Here is an 18,155-nt window from a genome sequence, read left to right on the forward strand (position 1 = left end):
CTGGAGAGAAAGGGCACCCCCCAGGGGTGTGGCGCCACCTCCACAGAAACACAAAACCCCGAGACTCATTTCTGAGCAGCACAACCGAGGGGTGGGGAGCATGCACTGGGGCTGATGAGAACACTCAAACCAGCATCTTAATGGCCTTTCCTTATTTCTGGAAATGAAGCCTCAACACAGGATGTCCAATTAAGCTAGTCACTTGGCAATGCTTTCCTCAATCCTGACCCCTTCTCCCACATCCTCCTTCCTCCTAAAATTCTAGCCTTTTAGGGAAATGGCCAAACGCCGCATATCTCAAAACATTTTTGTCACTATGAATCCTTCAGAATGGAGAGACCTACAGCACCACGGCACAATGTGGCCCTAATGAAAAAGGCGGTATTTTGTGGGTAAATGAATGCTGCTCAGCCAGAAAGAAAAAATGTCTTGCACATGTTAAATGCAGTTCCTCTCCTGCAGCAGCCCTGGGCCCTCCCTTCCCAGATGCAACCTCACTTTAAGGGCCTCCCAGCCCCCAAACAAACTGCCAGCAACAACCAAGGCTGTTGGCCAGTCAGCGAGGAAGCTTATGCAGGCAGATCTCTCTCAAAGAGGGAGAGTTCGGATCACTGGACAGAAGTGGGAGGGCTCACAGAACACGAAGCGGCCGGCTCCAAAGACGCGTGGCCGCTTCTCCTCCCAGGCCCTCGGGAAGCCCACGTCCGGCACAGTTTTAGAACCGGAGTCGAGTGAATGCAAACTGAACAGGAAGATGCGCTCGGTCATCCATCAGCGACGTCCGGGCTGACGGGACTGTGTGCTGCTTTGTTTGTTCTTCTTGGAAAGTAATCTGGCAGTAACTCATAAAAGTTTTTAACTTATTTTTTTTTAATGTCAAACTTACAAAAAAGTTGCCAGAATAATATGATGAACTCTTAGAACCCTTCACCTACCTTAACTAATTATTAACATTTCCCCTCATTTGCTTTATGCCTATGTATATAATTATACACACACATTTTTTCTGAACCATTTGAGAGTAAAATGCAAATATTATGACTTTTCTCCCCTAAATCCTTCTGCATGTTATTTTCCAAGAACAAGATGACCTGCTTACATAATGGCAAACTTATCACAGTCAGGAAACTTATCATTAGTACAACAGTATCATCTAATATACAGTCCACATTCAAAATCTGCTAGTTATCTCAATATTTTTTTTAGAGCAATTTTGTCTTGCTTCAGGATCATTCACTGTGCTGTGATGTCATCTCCTAAAAAGTGAAATGAGCCCACTGCTGGCCCAGCAACCCCGACGCCTACAGGCAGAAAAGCACTTGTGTAGAAGGAGACTCTGCATGGAGGTCTGCGTTTCGCTACAGATAGAAATATAGAGGCCTACCGCACCATTATTTTTAGTAGCAAAAAACTGGAAACGATCTAAAAGGCCATCAAGAGGGACCTGTCGGAAAAAAGAACTCATGGTGATGTCCCGGACTCCGGAACATCCTGCAGCCATTAAAAACAGAGAACTGGATCTGTCCGCGTCACCCGAGAAAGATGTCCACGGCTGATCGGTTGGTGATACAGACAGGCTCCTGCATGCTTTTCGCTTCTTTCGGTCACTGAGGAATAAGGGGGCTGCAACCTACCTGTAGAGCACCCCCAGGAGAAATGAGAACCTTTTAAGTAACTTTAACCCTTTTTATTATGAAGTATCACATACTTACAGAAAACCAAGTTAAACAAAGGCATGGTTTGATGACTTATCATAGTATGATAAATAAACACCTTGTAACCACCGCCCGGGTCCAAAAATAGCCACACTAGTCAATAGATGAACAGACAAAAAAGTGTGGCACACATGCTCAATGGAGTGTTATCCAGCATGAAAAGGAAGGAACTTCTGATGTCAACCTGCCCCGAGGTGCATGAACCTCGGGACGCCGCACTGAGTGAAATCAGCCAGTCACAGAAAGACGCATGCTGGGTGATTCTGCTTATGGGAGGTGCCCAGAGTAGTCAAGTTCACAGAGACAGAACGTGGGATGACGTTGAGGGCAGTGGGGAATGGAGAGTTGTTTAATGGGTACAGAGTTTTGGGTTTTCGAAATGAATACAGCTCTAAAGACTATATAGAGATTATACCACACAATACTGTGAATGGGCTTAATACTACTGATCTGTACACTTAAAAATAGTTGAGTGTAGACCGGGCCGGGTGGCTCAGTTGGTTGGGGCGTCGTCTCATACACCAGAAGGCTGCAGGCTGGATTCCCGCCCACACCTAGATTCCAAGTTCGATCCCTGGTCAGCGTGCGGGTGGAGGCCACCAATCTGTGTGTCTCTCCCTCGCATCAATGGGTATGTATGTGTCTCTCTCTCAAGTCAATAAACATACCCTTGCATAGGGATTTAAAATATATTGTTAGGATGCTAAATGTTCTGTTACATGCAATTTACCACAATGTAAAAAAGTTGCCTCGGACTTCCTTCGTGTGCCGGGTCCCAACCACAAGTCCCTTCCTCCTGTCAAAAGTTGCCACCATCCTGACTTTTCTCAAATGTCTTCACAATTTTGTCAACCCAGTGCCTACCAAGGCACCACAGCATCCTCTTGCCTTTTTTAAAAGTTCATACGTGCTTTTAAGTCCTTTTAACTCACAGGTGCTCCCTCCATCTGTGTCCTTTACAACGCATCCGCTGAAGAACCCTGCCGTGCGACCCCCACGGCTGTTCACGCTCACGGTGGCACAGGTGGGTACGCTCCTCTGCCCTCGGCATTCCCTGCCAGCTGGCGGCTGCGCCCAGACTTGGTCAGACACTGGTTGGACCCAGCGGCAGGACTGGGAGTGAGCGCTGCTGCGCTGTTTCATTGGGATGCACAAAATTCCTCGTCTTTTGTGATGTTAGTGGTTGCTGATGTTCAATGCTTAGATCTATTCCCACAATGAAGTCACAAAGTGATGCTCTTCTAATTCTATCACTTCTTTCCCATGTATTAACTGAAATAAATTAACAGAGAGAAACTCTCTCTCATCTGCTATTTGATTACCCAGAAGAATTCAAAGGTGAAATGCAGGACAAACACTGGATTCTGTCCTTATATTTCTCAGTTTCTAAGAAAATAAATTGGCTCCCTATCATCCTCCAGTGATGGCCTATTGTCTGATGGGTCTCAATCAACTGCAATTACTGTCCTTTTCCAGCTCATGCTGTCCCATCACTGGGCAGAGGGAGTCCCCTCTAGCTAGCCCCCGAGTCCCTTTGACAGGACTCCAGTAGTCCCTGACAGCTTCCTCGCTGGTACTGGAAGGAGGCACCAGGTTATCTCGAATGTGTCCTGTCCCAGATTTGGGACCAACCAGCTACCTGGGAAGCCGTGGAGTCTTTTAGTGACAAATAATATTCCAAGACCACAATCTGGAATTCATACTGATATTTCAAATTCAAATTCAGAATGTTTTTCCCCCTAACTTACTCTTCTGTGCTACATCTATATCTCCTTTCTTCCGGATCAAACGTCCTGGCCTCCAGGACACAGGGTGTACAGGGTTACAGTGCCCCATAACTGGCCACTTACTTTCTCCTGTATTATACGCACAGTGGTCTCAGAACAACAACACTGATGCTGACTCTGTCAATATAATCACTGAGGGAAGTTATAAAGTTTTGCATATTTTCTCTCCTTTCTCCTTTTTTTACAGTGTACACCAAATATACTAGTCATACTGTGCCTATTACATGGGCACACAGCCATCACACACCATACCTTCTCCCGTTTAATCCTTAGGAAGCCTGGACTCTGCTGTGAGCGTGCGCTTGTTGCTCTCCACCAGTCTTGGGAGTGGTGGGTCCCTAATCCTTTTCACTGCCTGGAGCCTGTTTTCCAGCAGGTTCCTTGGAAAGGCTCACAGGAGGAATGTTCTCTGAGGCCTTGTGTGTTCATGATCGTTTAGCAGTGCCCTTCATTCTAGAAGGTTTTGCCAAACATAAAAGTTTTGGCTCATATTTTCTTTTCTTTCCTTGATTTGTTATTCTACTTTCTTTCGGCAAAAACTGCTTCTGTCAAAAAGGGTGATGGTGATCCAATGTTATTCCTCGTATAAGCCGCCTGCTGTTTTGCGTAGATGCCCGAAGGACTCTCTTTTCCTTTAACATCCAGCAGGTTACCGAGAACAGGTCGACGGAACTGACCACTCTGGGTCAACGTGGCCACCTTTATCCCGTGCTCTTTCGATACATAATTTTGAATCTTTGTTTTATTTTATGAAAGTTCTTTAAATTGTAGTTTAAGCATCTGTTCAGTTCCACTGCTTTTTTATTCTCCCCTTCCAGGTATTTTTATTATCTGTGTGTTGTATCTTCTTTGCCTATCATCAATATTTGTCACTTTTTCTCAGTCTTATTATCTCCTTCATTTGATATTAATAATTTTCCTGCCTTCAAGTATTTTCTCTTATGTTTATCTATTCTGATATTTCTTCCAGTTCAACTTTCATTTCCAGAATTGTATTTTTATTCTCACTTCTCTCCTAACTTCTGTCGCCTCATTCCTAAAATTTTTCTACTTCAGATTTATGTTGTTGAAGGCTCACAGCACAATCTCAATGTCTCTGAGCTTAGTTTGAAATAGAGAATTACAGTTTCCAACTCCTTTGTCACATGTCTTTTTGGCATTCTTTCATTATCTATAGAAATCTTCTCCTTACTATTTTTTATAATAACTCAAAGATTTGACAAAAATAATTTCATCTTCTTTATTTTTATGCAAAATCAGCTTTCCCGAACTTTTTACGTAGTTCTCCTAACTTCATACAGTTCTTTTGGTGGCCTTTACATAGTATCAAAAACATGCAGCTGCTGCCCTGGCTGGTGTGGCTCGACCGATTGAATGCAGGCCTGTGAACCAAAGGGTCACTGGTTCGATTCCCAGTCAGAGCATATGCCTGGGTTGCAGGCCAGGTCCCCAGTAGGGGGCACATGAGAGGCAACCACACATTGATGCTTCTCTCCCTCTCTTTCTCCTTCCCTTCTGTTTAAAAATAAATAATATTGTTTTTTAAAAAGCATGCAGTTGCTTCTGAGATTTCTCATACACACATTTTGTTTATTTATTTATAATTTTACTTTTCCTTAACCCTAACTTCCCTTGTCCTGATCGTTTTGGCTCCACCCCATACTGACTTTCACATTGACATGGAGCCTTGTCCTGGAATCGCGCCCTGGTGGCTCTGTTTCAAGAGAGCACAGGGGCCAGTCCACAGAGCTCTTCCACTCATCGGTCATTCGAGTGCTCAAAATCCTCAGCTTCAGCCGCTGTTCTCACATTAACCCACCGAACTTCCCAGCGAACTCCAGCTGAAAACTCTGGATCCCTCCTGTTCTCATGTTTGCCAGGGGCCCCCATGCTCACTGCTGCTTTCTCCTACACAGACACTGATACCCTGCAGGTTTGGGTGGTGGCACATGCCCAGCACTTGTGTTTCGGGTTTGATGGGTAACTTGTCACCTAGTTGTGCTGTGGACACTGTGAATGGACTTCCGAGTGGGCCATGTGGGGCCTGAGAAAGAACAAACGCTCTGCTCTTGTCTCCACTGGATTCTCAAAATCCCATAAGTGGGTTCTGATGGCCTTTGGTATCTCGCTGGTTTCTTTCTTTCACATTATTAGACAGGAAACTAAACTGCCAGGTGGTCCGGTTTGAGTCCAACACCTGGCAACTCCTATGCTTCCCTGGAGATCAAGGATTGCAGGGGACCAGGCTTCAAATCTAAGCTGAAGACACGCAGGCTCCAGCAGGGGCAGCCAGAGAGTAAGCACTGCACCCTCAAAGCCCTCACCCCCCTCCCTGTAGCTCTCCAGCCTCAGAAAGTTGCCCAGGGAGAGGCCGAGCATCACCCCAGGGCTCGGACCACAAAGTGCGGCCCAAAGTCTCCCCAGGGAGCCCTGCTGGACGGTGGCACTCCACGTGCGGCCCAGTTCCCTGCCATTCTTCACGATGGACAACTGCAAAGGGACTTTAAACCTCATTACTGCTTCATTCCTTTCCCGAAGCTAAAAAATACAACTAAAAATGCAACAAGCAAACAAAAGCAAATAGAATATAGAGGCTCAGCCTGCGGCCAGCAAGGCCTATGCAGCCCTCCGAGGAAGAGGCCGCAGAGCCTGTGGCTCCAGGCCCAGCGAGCGGGCCACCGGCCACATGCTGCCATCTGCAGTGTCACCAGGACTTCACGTTTACAATGCACACTGAGTTCAGAAGACCTACTTTGAAAAAAGGATACAAAGTATTTCAATAATGGTATGTTGCTCACATGTTGAACTGACAATATGTACAAAGTTAAATAAAATATATATTTAAAACTAATTTCACCCCTTTTTTGTGTGACGACTAGAAAATTTAAAAGCCACAGATGAGACTCAGATTGCATGTCTCTGGATGGCATTGGTCTAGAATGTCAGACACCTGGTGTTAAATCCCCGACAGACAGTGCCACTCACTGTGTGAAGAGGTGCGCTTGCTAAGAATCTGCTTCTTCATTAGTGTATGAGAAGGATGAATACACCTAACTTACAAGGCTGTTGCGAAAAGCAGACTGGAAGATGCGTGGAAGATGTTTGGCATGTGACCTAGACACCGTTGGGAGGTAGGAGCTGCCCTTGCATTACTGCCCTGCACGAACAAAACGGAGCACAGACAACGGTTTCAGACTTTCTGCCCACACCTGACCAGGGAAAACAATCTCCCAGACCCTTAGTTTCTTTATTAGAAAATTGGGAGCCACAGTCTGCCTCATCAGGCTGTGCTGGGGCCTGATGCCTGTTGGGCAATGTGGATTTACGGAGCACCGACTATGAGCTGGGCACTATTCTGGGCGCTAGGGACACATCAATGAACAAGTCAATAAAGTCTCTGTCCTTGGGGAGTTTATGTTCCAGGAAAAAAAATACACCATAAAACGTTATTAAGTAATATAACGTTAGAGAATAATAAGAGGTATGAAGACAATGAAGCAGGTACGGGAAGAGGGAACGGCAGAGCAATGCTGTTCGGAAGTCCTCTCCAAGGACTGACGTTCGGACAGCGGCTAAGAGACCCGTGGAGAAGAGCCGTGAGAACTGCAGGAAGAGTAAGCACAGGGCCCTGAGCAGGGGGTGCAGTGAGTCTGGGGGAGAAAGGCAGCCCCCACGTAGCTGGAGAGCAAGCAGACTGGGGCAGGAGAACTGGCTTGGCCAGACCACAGCAGGCACTGGAAGCCAGCAGCAGCTCTGGGTCTCACTCTAGCATGAGGGACCCACTTCGGAGCTCTGTACAGGCCTTAAAGGGTCCCTCGGACACACTGAAGGAGGAGACGCCTGCAGCGGGCTCAGTGTGGCCCGGACCAAGTGGACATGGGAGCCAACGATGGTAGGGGGACAAGAGGGAGCCCAGTTAACTCCTGTGGCACCCGGAAGGGCAGGAAACCTGCTGGAGCAAGGGGGTAGGGTGAAGTGGGCCTGGGGGGAGACACTTCCATGGCTCTGTAGAGGCACGCGGCCCTGGGACAGCAGCCCCAGTCAGGCCCCAGGTCGGCCCGAGCCAATGTGCTCTCTCGGCCGCAAAGTGCAAAGGGAGGAACTGAGTCACGGCTGGATGGGGAGCCAACTCCGCCCCTCCACCACAAGAACGCTCCCTCCATCAGGCCAGCAGCAGCACACTGGCTGAAGAAAAAACAAATTTTTAAGAATTTACCATGATAGAAACTGCCCAAATAATACTGTATATTATTGTAAAAAAATTATTATAGAAATTTACAAATAAAAATAAGAAAAATTAATTCCAATGACCTAGAATCCTATAACCAGAAACTACAGTAAATCAAATGTTTGCTGTATTTATCTCAATATTTAAAATATGTAAACATCAGCCCTGGCTGGTATGGCTCAGTGGATTGAATGCCAGCTTGCGAATGAAAGGGTCACCAGTTTAATTCTCAGTCAGGGCACATGCCTGGGTTGAGGGCCAGGTCCCCAGTTGAGGATGTGTGAGAGACAACCACACACTGATTGTACATGCTTTTAAAAATGGCATTATTCCCTATAAATTGTGCTGTAACTGGCTCCTCCCAGTTACTATTCATTCATATGTATGTGTAGGCCTCCCACGGCGGTTCATTTCTAGATCAAAGGCATCCTGTTTAACACTGTGTGGCATTTCAAAAAGAATACTTTATTCGACAATCCCCTATTGGTGGGTATATGGCTTGTTTCCAATCTGGGCAAAAGCCCTGAACAGTGACTCCCTCTAGCACCCAGCTGTGGGCCCGGCACCCCATCAGTTCCGTCACTTACAGCAAACTCCTCGGGAGTCACCTTCAAGACATCGAAGACCACAGCGTCGTAGCTCTTGCTGGCATAGTCGCAGCTCTGGCCCTCCAGAGAGTCTGAGCTGCTGCTGCCCTGGGGAGGGAGGAGAGAGATGGTGCCACCTGAGCAGCCTGGCAGACCCAGCGCCCCTGCCCCCCACTCCCCAGAACCAAGGTGGCCGGGGTGACGAGCGGTGTCGCGGATAAAAGCTGCTGCTGCTTAGCGCTTTGCTCTGTCCCAGGCACCATCCCACTTCCTGTGCGCAATCTTACTTCATTCTCATAACAACTCAGTATTATTCTTCCCATTCTGCAACTAAGGAAGTAGGGGCAGTGCTACCTCCCCAGGTACCTCAGCTAGGAAAGCGAAGAATGAGAGAGTGAACCTGTCCTTGTAGCCACCTGATCCCAGAGTGCACACCCTCCACACTGCACCCCGCCTGCCCCCCGCTGGCTACATGGTGGCGAGACCCGAAAGACAGCCAGCCCTCTCCTCCTGCAGAGAGCCAGCCTGCACATCCCTGGCGGGCCCTGAGATCTCCTGTTTTGTTATGTCTTGCAACCACCACCTAGTTTCACCTTTTTTTTTCCTGCTGAAGTCACAGCAGGATATTGTCACACAACATGTTAAACTGGCTCCAAAGGCTTATTTCATGCATGGGCCACTTGGAACTCAAAGCCTGTTTGCTGATGAGGTGAGAGGCAACCAACTGGCATTGGTGACGGGCGTGCAAGTTATATTTAGTACAGGCCCTCGTCAGGGAGAACGCTGCGGGCCCTGGGAGAGAAGGAAGGGGCTGCGTGCAGAGCAAGCTAGAACTCCCCAGCTGTGGCCGGCCGCAGGAAAACCAACACTGCAGGGATCCCAGAATGTCCAACACGCCTTCTCTTCACTTTCATTTAATTTCATCGAATTCTACTTTGGGGAACCAATCACACTTACCACCCCAAAATTGTGCCCCATTCATAAACGGTTTTATTCGTCTCAATCCACGAAGAGGGATTTTGTGGTTTCCATTAACCTCAACATCTTGGACTGGGACTTAGAGAATATGCTTTTATTAATTCCTCTTTATTTCACTCTTTCCAAAATGGCTATATCTGGAAAAAATTTGCAATCTTACTGGAAACTAGAGTGGTTTTCGGCCAGTGAAGGAAACCAATAGTCAACAACTGAAAATGTGAGGTTAAAAGGAGAATCAGAAACTTAAACCTGCAGATTTTAATAGGACTGTGTCATTTAAGGGTCTTACAAATGAATCTACTCGACCAAAAACCCCAGATGAAGTGAAGAAGCCGTGTGCAGTGGTGGTTGAGGGCGCAGAGGTCAGACGGGCCTGGCTGAGTGCCAGCCCCGCGAGAGCTGCTGTCTGACCTCCGGCAGGTGACTTCGTTTTTCCGAGTCCCAGGTTCCATCTGTGAAGTGGCCCCACTGGAACCTGCTCCCCAGGGCTGCTATGTGGGTGGTAGATGAAGCTCAAAAAGCAACTGGAAGAATCCTCTGCCCTGCCCATGGGGAGACGCTGACCCTGGGGCTTGGGGGCCTGGGGGCCTGGGGGCTCAGCTGTGGCTGTTTTAAGAGGGGTGCGGGGAGTGAGACAGTCTCCCCTGAGGAAAAGCTGCACTACACTTTTGAGAAGTAGTACCGACCACTCCTGAAAGCCTCTGGAACGGCGGCCTCTCCCTCCCCTGGGTCTCGGACTCGCCCTGCGCAGACACGCACCTGCCGTCACTCTGCACCTCCGCACCCACCTTCCAGGAGGCAGGCTGAGTCGTGTGATGGGGCAGATCTTCTTCAGGGTGGTGCAGTGCCATCACGGTGAGGGGCATGCTGCCCACGAGCCACAGGGTCCTGGGCTAGGTGATGTGATTGGCCGAGGCCGACTGACCCAGCGCTCCCTGCCCCAGTTTCCCCATCTCTAAACGGGGGCTACAACAACGGTCTGTAACTCAGAGGGTCACCGAGGGGACCAAGTGAGAGAGCCTGCGGACTGACAAACAGCAGTGCCTGGTGTGCAGTGAGCACGAATCCCGGGTGTGTGTGTGTGTGTGTGTGTGTGTGTGCGCACATGCCCTCCAGTCACCAAAAGTCACGGAGCACTTCGCTCAAACACCCACTTGCTTCCTCCTTCAGCAGATACTTATCGAGTACTCACCATGTCCTGGGCACACGCATGTGTGTATATATATATGTGTGTGTGTGTGCGTGCACACGTATATGCCCACACACAGAGAGTAGAGAAGGAAGAATCGTTAACAGAAGTCTGGTTCCTCCAGTCACCACGGGGTCCTCTCCTGGGCTTCAGGGTTCACCCCTTTCCTGCAGTGCCCATCGTGTCTGCCTCGAACACGGGCTCACACAAGGGTCCTTGTTTCATCAAAAGCTGCCCCCAATATACTCACTGGTGGTGGGGGCGGTGACGATGCAGTAACTATTCAAACCTATACTGGCACCATCAGGGGACTGGAAAACGTGCCCACAGTCTGCCTTTCAGAAACACAGATCAAAACAGGGAGACTTCTGAAAGGTGTATACAAAATGAATTAGTTCCTGTGAATTTCTAGCTGATCACACAAGCTCATTTCGAAAGCCCAGCTCAACTCTGAGGCCTTTGTGGGCTCGGAACACCGAGTGCTGCCTGTCCGTCACAGGACGGGGTGGTGCCCACTGGACGCAGTGGCACCCCTGGGCCTCAGGCGACACCCACACCCCCTGCATGCCTCTGTTCCATGACTGAACTCAGACCGCAGACCCCAGAGCCCCAGGGAAAAGGCCCTCACCCGGCCACTCTCAGACCACCAGTCCTTACAGCCATCTCCCACCGAGCAAGGTAAATAGGAAGACGGGGCCGGCTGGAATCACTTCTGTCTGACTTCATTCTGGAATGTATGACTTAGAATCAGCAGCGGCTTTTCTTGGGAAAGGTCTGATCTCTTCTTGTGACCAAAATGGAATGTGGCGCTTGCTAGGACTGGACTGGGCAGGTATTTGTTTTTCTTTGAAGAGAACGACTTTGGAAAACACATAGATCCTCAGGACCGCCTGCCTCCCAAATCTGACGCCTGGCGTGGCCAGGGACCTGGGCGTGCTAAGGATGGTGGTGCTCACAGAGCCCCCAGCCTCGCTGTCCGTGACTCCTCGGGAGCCTGGGTCAGCTGAGAAGAACCCTGCCCCCCGCCCAGACCGCGCAGTCTCGTACCTGTGGAGTGGCGGAGGTGACCAACACGCTAGCCATCAGACCATTCCTCTTGTACATAGTCTCCAGGCCACAGGGAGCTTCAGGGCCGCCTCTGCCGGGGACATAACCTGCCTGGAGAAGCCCTGCAAGGCAAGGGAGCTCATGAAAACCAGCCCTGCCCCCGGTGAGATCCCGCCCCTGGGGCAGTTTCAGGAGGCTGGAGCAGATGACCCTAGGGGTGACCTTTGAAGAAAGGTGATAAGCTGGTGGCCTTCAGGCTAAATATGGCCCACAGGTGTAGCTTGTTGGGCGTGAACAGGTTTGGGGATTTTTAAAAATTAATCCCCATGTTTAGAAATTAAAAAATTTCGTAAAGAATTCTGGCTTTTTCACTTTTGCTGAAAACAGGAATGCCCGGCAGCACCCCGCCCGCATCCCGCATGGTGACTGGACGCCGGGCCGGGCACAGTCGCCCGCACAGGCACCAGACTTGGCAACCTTCGTTTGAGAAGGTGAAGATGGCAGACTGATGCCGCCGTGTCCCCGTGTGCCAGACCATTGGGTGACAGCCAACCGTGCTCAGTGCTCGCCAGGGGCTTCACACACCCCAGCTCCTCTGACCCCCCAGCAGTCTCAAGGTGGGTCCTGCCACTGCAGCCACATCACACACAAGGACTCTGAAGCGCGGAGAATGAGAGCAGCTCACGCTTTGGTTGGTGCCTTTGCTCACGCTGTACCACCACCCCATCATCGTTCAAGACCCTGCTCAAGTGTCCTTTCCCCTGGCTGCCGTGCCCGGACCACCCAAGGCCACACCAGCTGCCCTCATGCCAATTCGCACACAGTTCTAGCAGAGCATTTATCACATCGCTGAGCGTCACAGAACTGCAGCCACGCCGACTTGTTAGCAGCAAAGTGATAGGGAAGGGAGGGAGAACATAGACAAGGGAGGGCAGGGGAAGGCAGAGGTGCCCGCTGGAAGCCAGCTGCAACCATCCGGGCAACAAATGAGGCAGGTCCCCTGAGCTGAGGCCGTAGCAGCGACGTCAGAGAGAAGGGGAGGGACCGAGCGACAGTAAGGACAGAAATTCAATAGAAATGGATGAAGGGCAAGGAAGGATGAGCTGAGGGTGAATGGTTTCTGGCTGGCGGAACCAGCAGGATGGCAAGGGACAGAGGTGCTGTGGCAGATGTGCAGGGAAAGATGATGAATTTAATTTGGGACAGGCTGGACCTGTGCATGGTGCCCACAAGAAAATCAATCCTGGAGGGCAAGGGAAGCCCAAAAAGGTCACTGGGAAAGGTGGTCCAGAGGCAGATGGGAGAGAAGGGGGGGTTTGGTCTGCTCTGGACCCTTGCTCTCTGCATGCCCATCATGCTTCCTCTGGGCAGCCTGGGCTAGAGAGGCAGACAGGGGGCTTGTTTCCAACCCGAATCCTGCCTGTCTCGCCACTGACAAAGTCAGCCTAATTTATGGGCAGCAACTCTCAGACAAGCGATATTTCACATGCTAAGAAAACACAGAACCAAGCAGGATGGAAGGTCCTTTCCAGGGCCCAGAGAAAACCCCGCCCGTGTACCTTCAGTCCCTGAGGCCTGGCCAAGTCCCAGCTCCTTGTCAAGAACCAGACTCCCAATCAGGAAGTCAGCCTGGCCAAGACCCCTCTCTAAGAACCTTTTCCCAGCCCCCCAGGGGGCCCTGAAGATGGGAACCAAGCCTCCCAGGCCGGACCAATTGGACCGCAGTGGCCACCTCATTCTCCTGGGACCTCAGGACCCTGACATGCCGATCTCTGCTGGCTAACCAAACTGCGGCACAGCGCTCTCAGGGGTAGAGGCTGGCCAGATACTACTGGGCGCAGGGACGGTCCCTCAGAGAGAGAGGCTCAGAGCGAGGCTGAAGAGAGCACTGGGCCTGGTTCCCTGTACTCTGTAGGCATTAAATGCCTCTTTCAGCATCAGCTAGATTTCCAAAAGACCTCGAGCAAGACTATTTCCTAAGTACCAAGTTCATGCCGAGCCACCAGAAACCTGACCCGGAAAACACAGAGCCCCACTGAATGGAGGTGGAGGGTGCCATCATCCATCCATCCGTCCATCCGTCCATCCATCCTTCCTAGAGCTCCCACGTCAGGGAGGCGCCGTTTTGCACCTCGGACTCCTGGCAGTCTGATGGGGCCTCTGCGCCCTTCCTCACAGAAACGTTTTCAAATACGTAAAGTTACACAGGAAGCCAATTACACAGGATTACTCAGGAAACCAACTATATTAAAGCACAGTCATTAAATTACTTTCAAAACAATTTGTAATGTAGTACTATATTTACTTCTTCATGTAAGGGAATATGTGTGTATATATTTATTATTGCATTTAATAACCAGATCCATCGGTCAGTCTGAAAACCACCATGGCTTCCAAGTAGTGGTGCAAACAGGTATTGAGATGCCCATGGCTATTATGTGATACAAAAATATCTGTGACTTTTATTGGTGACAAAGTCCCAGATGCTATTAATATTATTGTGCTTCATTGTCTATATCGGTAACTGAGAGAAATTCTCTATTTCACTTAGAAGTCTGCAAAAATAAATGTTATTTTTCCCCATTCAGATGCAGAAGTGCCTGGTCAGCAACCCCTGTGCCAGGCACTGAGGGTGCGAAGTGCGCAGGCGCCTGCCTCACAGCAGCGTCCACATTCCAGGGCGGGAGGCAGCAAGCACACGTGAGCCAAGAAGATCATTTCAGGCAATGAGAAATGCCCTGAAAAAGTGAAAGAGAATGGAACACAGTGCCTGCCAGGGTGGCTGAGGCAGGAATCTCTACAGATGTGACACTGGAACTGAACCCGAGGGAGGAGCCAGCCACGAAGCCAGCGCTGTTCTCTGCGGAGACCCTGCGATGCACATGGGCTGAGCAGCTTTTGGATGGAGGCAGATGGTCATGGCTGGGGCTTGGAGAGTGGGAGGCAGCAGACAGCCCAGCTGGGGCCAGGGCGGGAAGGGCCTTGCAGGCCTCAGTGGGCAGCTTGGGTCTTATCTGGAGTACCCCAGAGGGTTCTGAGCAGGGGAAGACTGAGGCGGCAGCTGTGTGGAAAACTGGTTGCAGAGAGGAAAAAAAGAACAGTGAAACCAGGAGTGGGTAGGGGATGCTGATGACCTGGACAGCCAGCCGCGGGGACAGGCATGGGTTTGGGAGGGGCTGCGGATGGACGGCCTGTGAGCGTGAAGGAAAAGAGGGCGACCTGAGGCTGTTGTGCCAGGGTAGATGTTGACCTAACAGCCACACTGGGATCAGCAGTTCATTCATTCACTCACGTAGCGCCCGTCCCTGAGACCCCTGGCGTGGCAGACCAGCTCTGGGAAGACAGCCCTGCCCTCCAGGGCCCTGCTGTGTAGTGGGGGTGGGAGGGAGTCCAGTAAGGACAAATGCCACCACCAATCACAGGTTCCCCTCGGCGGGGTCAGAGGAGACATCACTGAGAAGAGCCACAGAGCTGGGTCTCAAAGGATGAGTGGGAGTGTTTCAAGGAAAGGGCAGAGAGCACGGAGATGTGAAAAGACACCTGAGGTGCCACTGCACCAGGAGAACAGGGACTGGGCTGCCCCTCCCCCTGTACCCCTCCCTGTGTCCGCCTTAGACTGGCATGGGCACTGGGGACACAGCAGCAAAGAAGCCAGGCGCAGAGTTTAACAGAGGGCCCTGCACTGCAGTCATAGCAACCGCATCACCCCCCTGGTCACCCACTCACCCATCCAGCCAGCATGGCGGACCTTGCCCTGAGCCCTGAGCCTTGAGCTGTGCAGAGCAGTCGGGCTGGCCCCGGCCTCAAGGAGTTCGCATGCGGTCTGGTCATCACCGTCCTCCCAACAACTTAGTAGGTGCTTTGTTTCAGGCTCTGGCTAGGGACTCATGTGCACTAATTTTTTTTAAACAAATGAGGAAACTGGTGCTCAGAGGGGAATCGCAGTGTAACTTGGGGGCACATTTTTACATGCCTGCACTGACTGTACTCCCTGCTACGAGGCAGTCTAGCCTAAGGCTAAGAGCGCCAGCTTTTTCAGTCCGGCCATATTCACGTGCACTCACCAAAACCCTACCTTTCCACCCTGCCTCAGCCTCTCTCACCACACACACACACACACACACACACACACACAGTCTCTCTCTCTCTTCCCCCACCCCCGCCCCTCAGGCTGCTAATGCCTCCTTGGAAACCAAACTACTGCTGGAGAAAAAGCAATTCTCATGATGTAATTCCGAAAGCACGTGGCAGTTGTATCAGGACCGCAGAACGATCCCATGTCTGTTTCTGTGTGACAGAGTCTGGTCTGGTGTGTGCAGACTCCTGGGAGGGGCGGGGCAGGAAAATCCCAGATGCAATACTAGTTTCCTTCCAAACTCAGAACCCTGGTTCGGTGTTTCGGGTCCAGGAAACCAAGAAAACAACACCAGGCAGTCTGGGGCGGACCGCTGCGGAGAAGGCAGAACCGCCGCTTTTTCCTGAGCTTATGGAGGTCGTTTCAAAGAAAATACACACATCCAGGAATGTTCAGTTACCAGAGAGTGATCTCTTCCAAATGTTCAGACGAGCATGGAAACGGAGGCCAACCCCAGTCCAGAGCCCGCTTCCTTGCCGTGGGGCGGCTGCTCTCCACAGACGGGTCGGAGCCTGCCCCACCCTCCTGTGTCGAAGACCAGGAGCTGCGACAAAGACCCAGAGGAAGGAGACGAAGAGGGTTTCTGCCCACACCCCCTCCGCCAGCTTTCGGTCCACTGCAGGAGCAGCAAGTGCATGTGCACACACACAGGACTGGGCTCTCTGTTGCCAGAAGGTTCCCCCAGGGTAGCCATCACTCGGGGCTGGACCACCTGCCAGTAGCTCGGGAAGGCCGACCTTGCGCTGGAGGGCGCTGACCCCGTGCAAACCAGCCAAACCTCTCTTCCTGGCAGCGGCAGCAGCAGCAGCATCTGACGGCTTTCGAAGGCAGGCCTGGCCCCCACAAGCAGCCAGAACTGCAACACCATCGTCCACCATGGTGCTCGCCCACACCCTCCCCCACTCCTTTCACACCGTCCCACCGGATGCGCCACATCCGGCAGCTGGCCTCCTCACTGAGGGAGAGGGAATGGGCTGGGGTGGGGGCCACTGGTGTGTCCAAAGGCCACTGCCCCCCCCCCCGCCGGGGGAGGACAGCGAGCGGCAGCCCCAGGGAGAGGGAGGGCTGGGAATGGAGACTGAGGGTCTGCAGACGTCCCGAAAAGGCAATGAAACACAGAGCTGAGCGGGCCTGGTGGGAAGGGCCAGGACGGGCCTCTTCTTGGCCAAGGGAGGCGTCTTCGGTTATGGAGCCGAGGCAGGGCTGGCACAGCCGGCCGCAGTGCACGAGCCCCCACAGCCGCCCGCTGCACACCAAGGCCTCAGAAACCTCAAGTCCTGCCTGGGGTGCCTCCCCTTTTCAGGTAGGAGGGCTTCCTGAGTTTTGTACAGAAAAGTAATACATGTACATGTTAAAATTACATAAACTGAAGGAAAGGTACAAAACAGAAGAGAAAGGCTCCCCCCCCGACAGCCGCCGGTCCCTGCGCCCAGGCTCACCCAGTCCGCACAGGGCGGCGGCATTCAGGCCCACGCCCGCGCGGGCATGGGTGTAAGTGGACGTTCAGGCAAACAAATGTACATGAAGACGCATTTCACAGACCTTCCTTCTCAATACTGACAGGACTTTGGGTCTCTTTTTGACATCTGTTAAGAAAACCAGTCGATAAGGAAAAGCTATGATAAATCACCAACACTTTTAAATGGTTTTGTGGTTTAATAATCACAGCAATATTTACATAATTTGGAAAAGAGTAAGCCACATTTACAGTGCCGATTCTTCAGTCTGTGGACACACTCAGAGCACACCTGAACTTGGGGGCGGAGGGGCAGGCTCGCAATAGCCGCAGCTCAACACACTCAGAGTCAGCGGCTTCCCTGCCCCTGGAGAAAGAACGACGGCCACCACTCAGACCCACCGGGAGCAGGGCAGCCCGGGAGGCAGGAGAGGCCGATTCCACAAGAGCACCAGCCAGCCAGGCACCTGCGACCACACCCGGGCCCGAGGAAGTCTCTCGGATGAGATGCTTCTACTCAACACATACGTGCAACAGAAGCATGTCACCAGACCACACATCCCATCCGACGCGGGTCTGCTGAGGCCTTCTGGACAGACTAGGGAACGGTCACGGACTGGAGGAGATGAGCAAGACTCAACAACTAAATGCAGGAAGGAATCCTGGACTGAATCCTGGATCGGGGAAAAACCAGGAGGCCCCTGGGGACATCTGGGGAAGGCCATAATTGAGTTCACAGAAAGGCTCCTACGTTGACTCACGTAACTGACCATGTTACGTGCGCTGTGCAGCCATGTAAGCTGCGTGCAGGGTATACGTGAATGTTCTATATTCCTTCGCAACTTCTCTCTAAGTCTAAAGTTATTTCAAAATAAAAGGTTTAAAAATTTAAAGGGTTCCACACCCTTACATCCCACTCCATCCCCAGCACACACCCAATCCCCACGCCCGGGCCTACGACCAGGAGCTCGCCGTCTCCTGTACACACCACGATTCCAGAGGTTCAGCTCCGGGTGCTCAGGCTCAGGGATTT

The 18,155-nt window shown here is 51.3% G+C and overlaps 1 protein-coding gene across 7 annotated transcripts in view; it reads right to left on the reverse strand.

The window, feature by feature from the left end:
• RALGPS1 (Ral GEF with PH domain and SH3 binding motif 1) overlaps window positions 1-18,155 on the reverse strand; it is a 233,640-nt gene that overhangs the window by 195,632 nt on the left and 19,853 nt on the right. For all 7 annotated transcript variants that reach the window (XM_037158690.2, XM_037158892.2, XM_037159020.2 and 4 more), the window contains exons 2-3: window positions 11,532-11,653; window positions 8,318-8,425 (exon numbers count right to left, since the gene is read on the reverse strand). In XM_037158690.2, the coding sequence (XP_037014585.1) occupies window positions 8,318-8,425; window positions 11,532-11,588 (165 nt within the window). In that variant the 5' untranslated portion in view covers window positions 11,589-11,653. The remainder of the gene's footprint in view (window positions 1-8,317; window positions 8,426-11,531; window positions 11,654-18,155) is intronic.

This window comes from Artibeus jamaicensis, unplaced genomic scaffold (genome assembly GCF_021234435.1).
Source record: "Artibeus jamaicensis isolate MK-2021 breed Jamaican fruit bat unplaced genomic scaffold, CSHL_Jam_final contig_471, whole genome shotgun sequence".
Taxonomy (NCBI): Eukaryota; Metazoa; Chordata; class Mammalia; order Chiroptera; family Phyllostomidae; genus Artibeus; species Artibeus jamaicensis.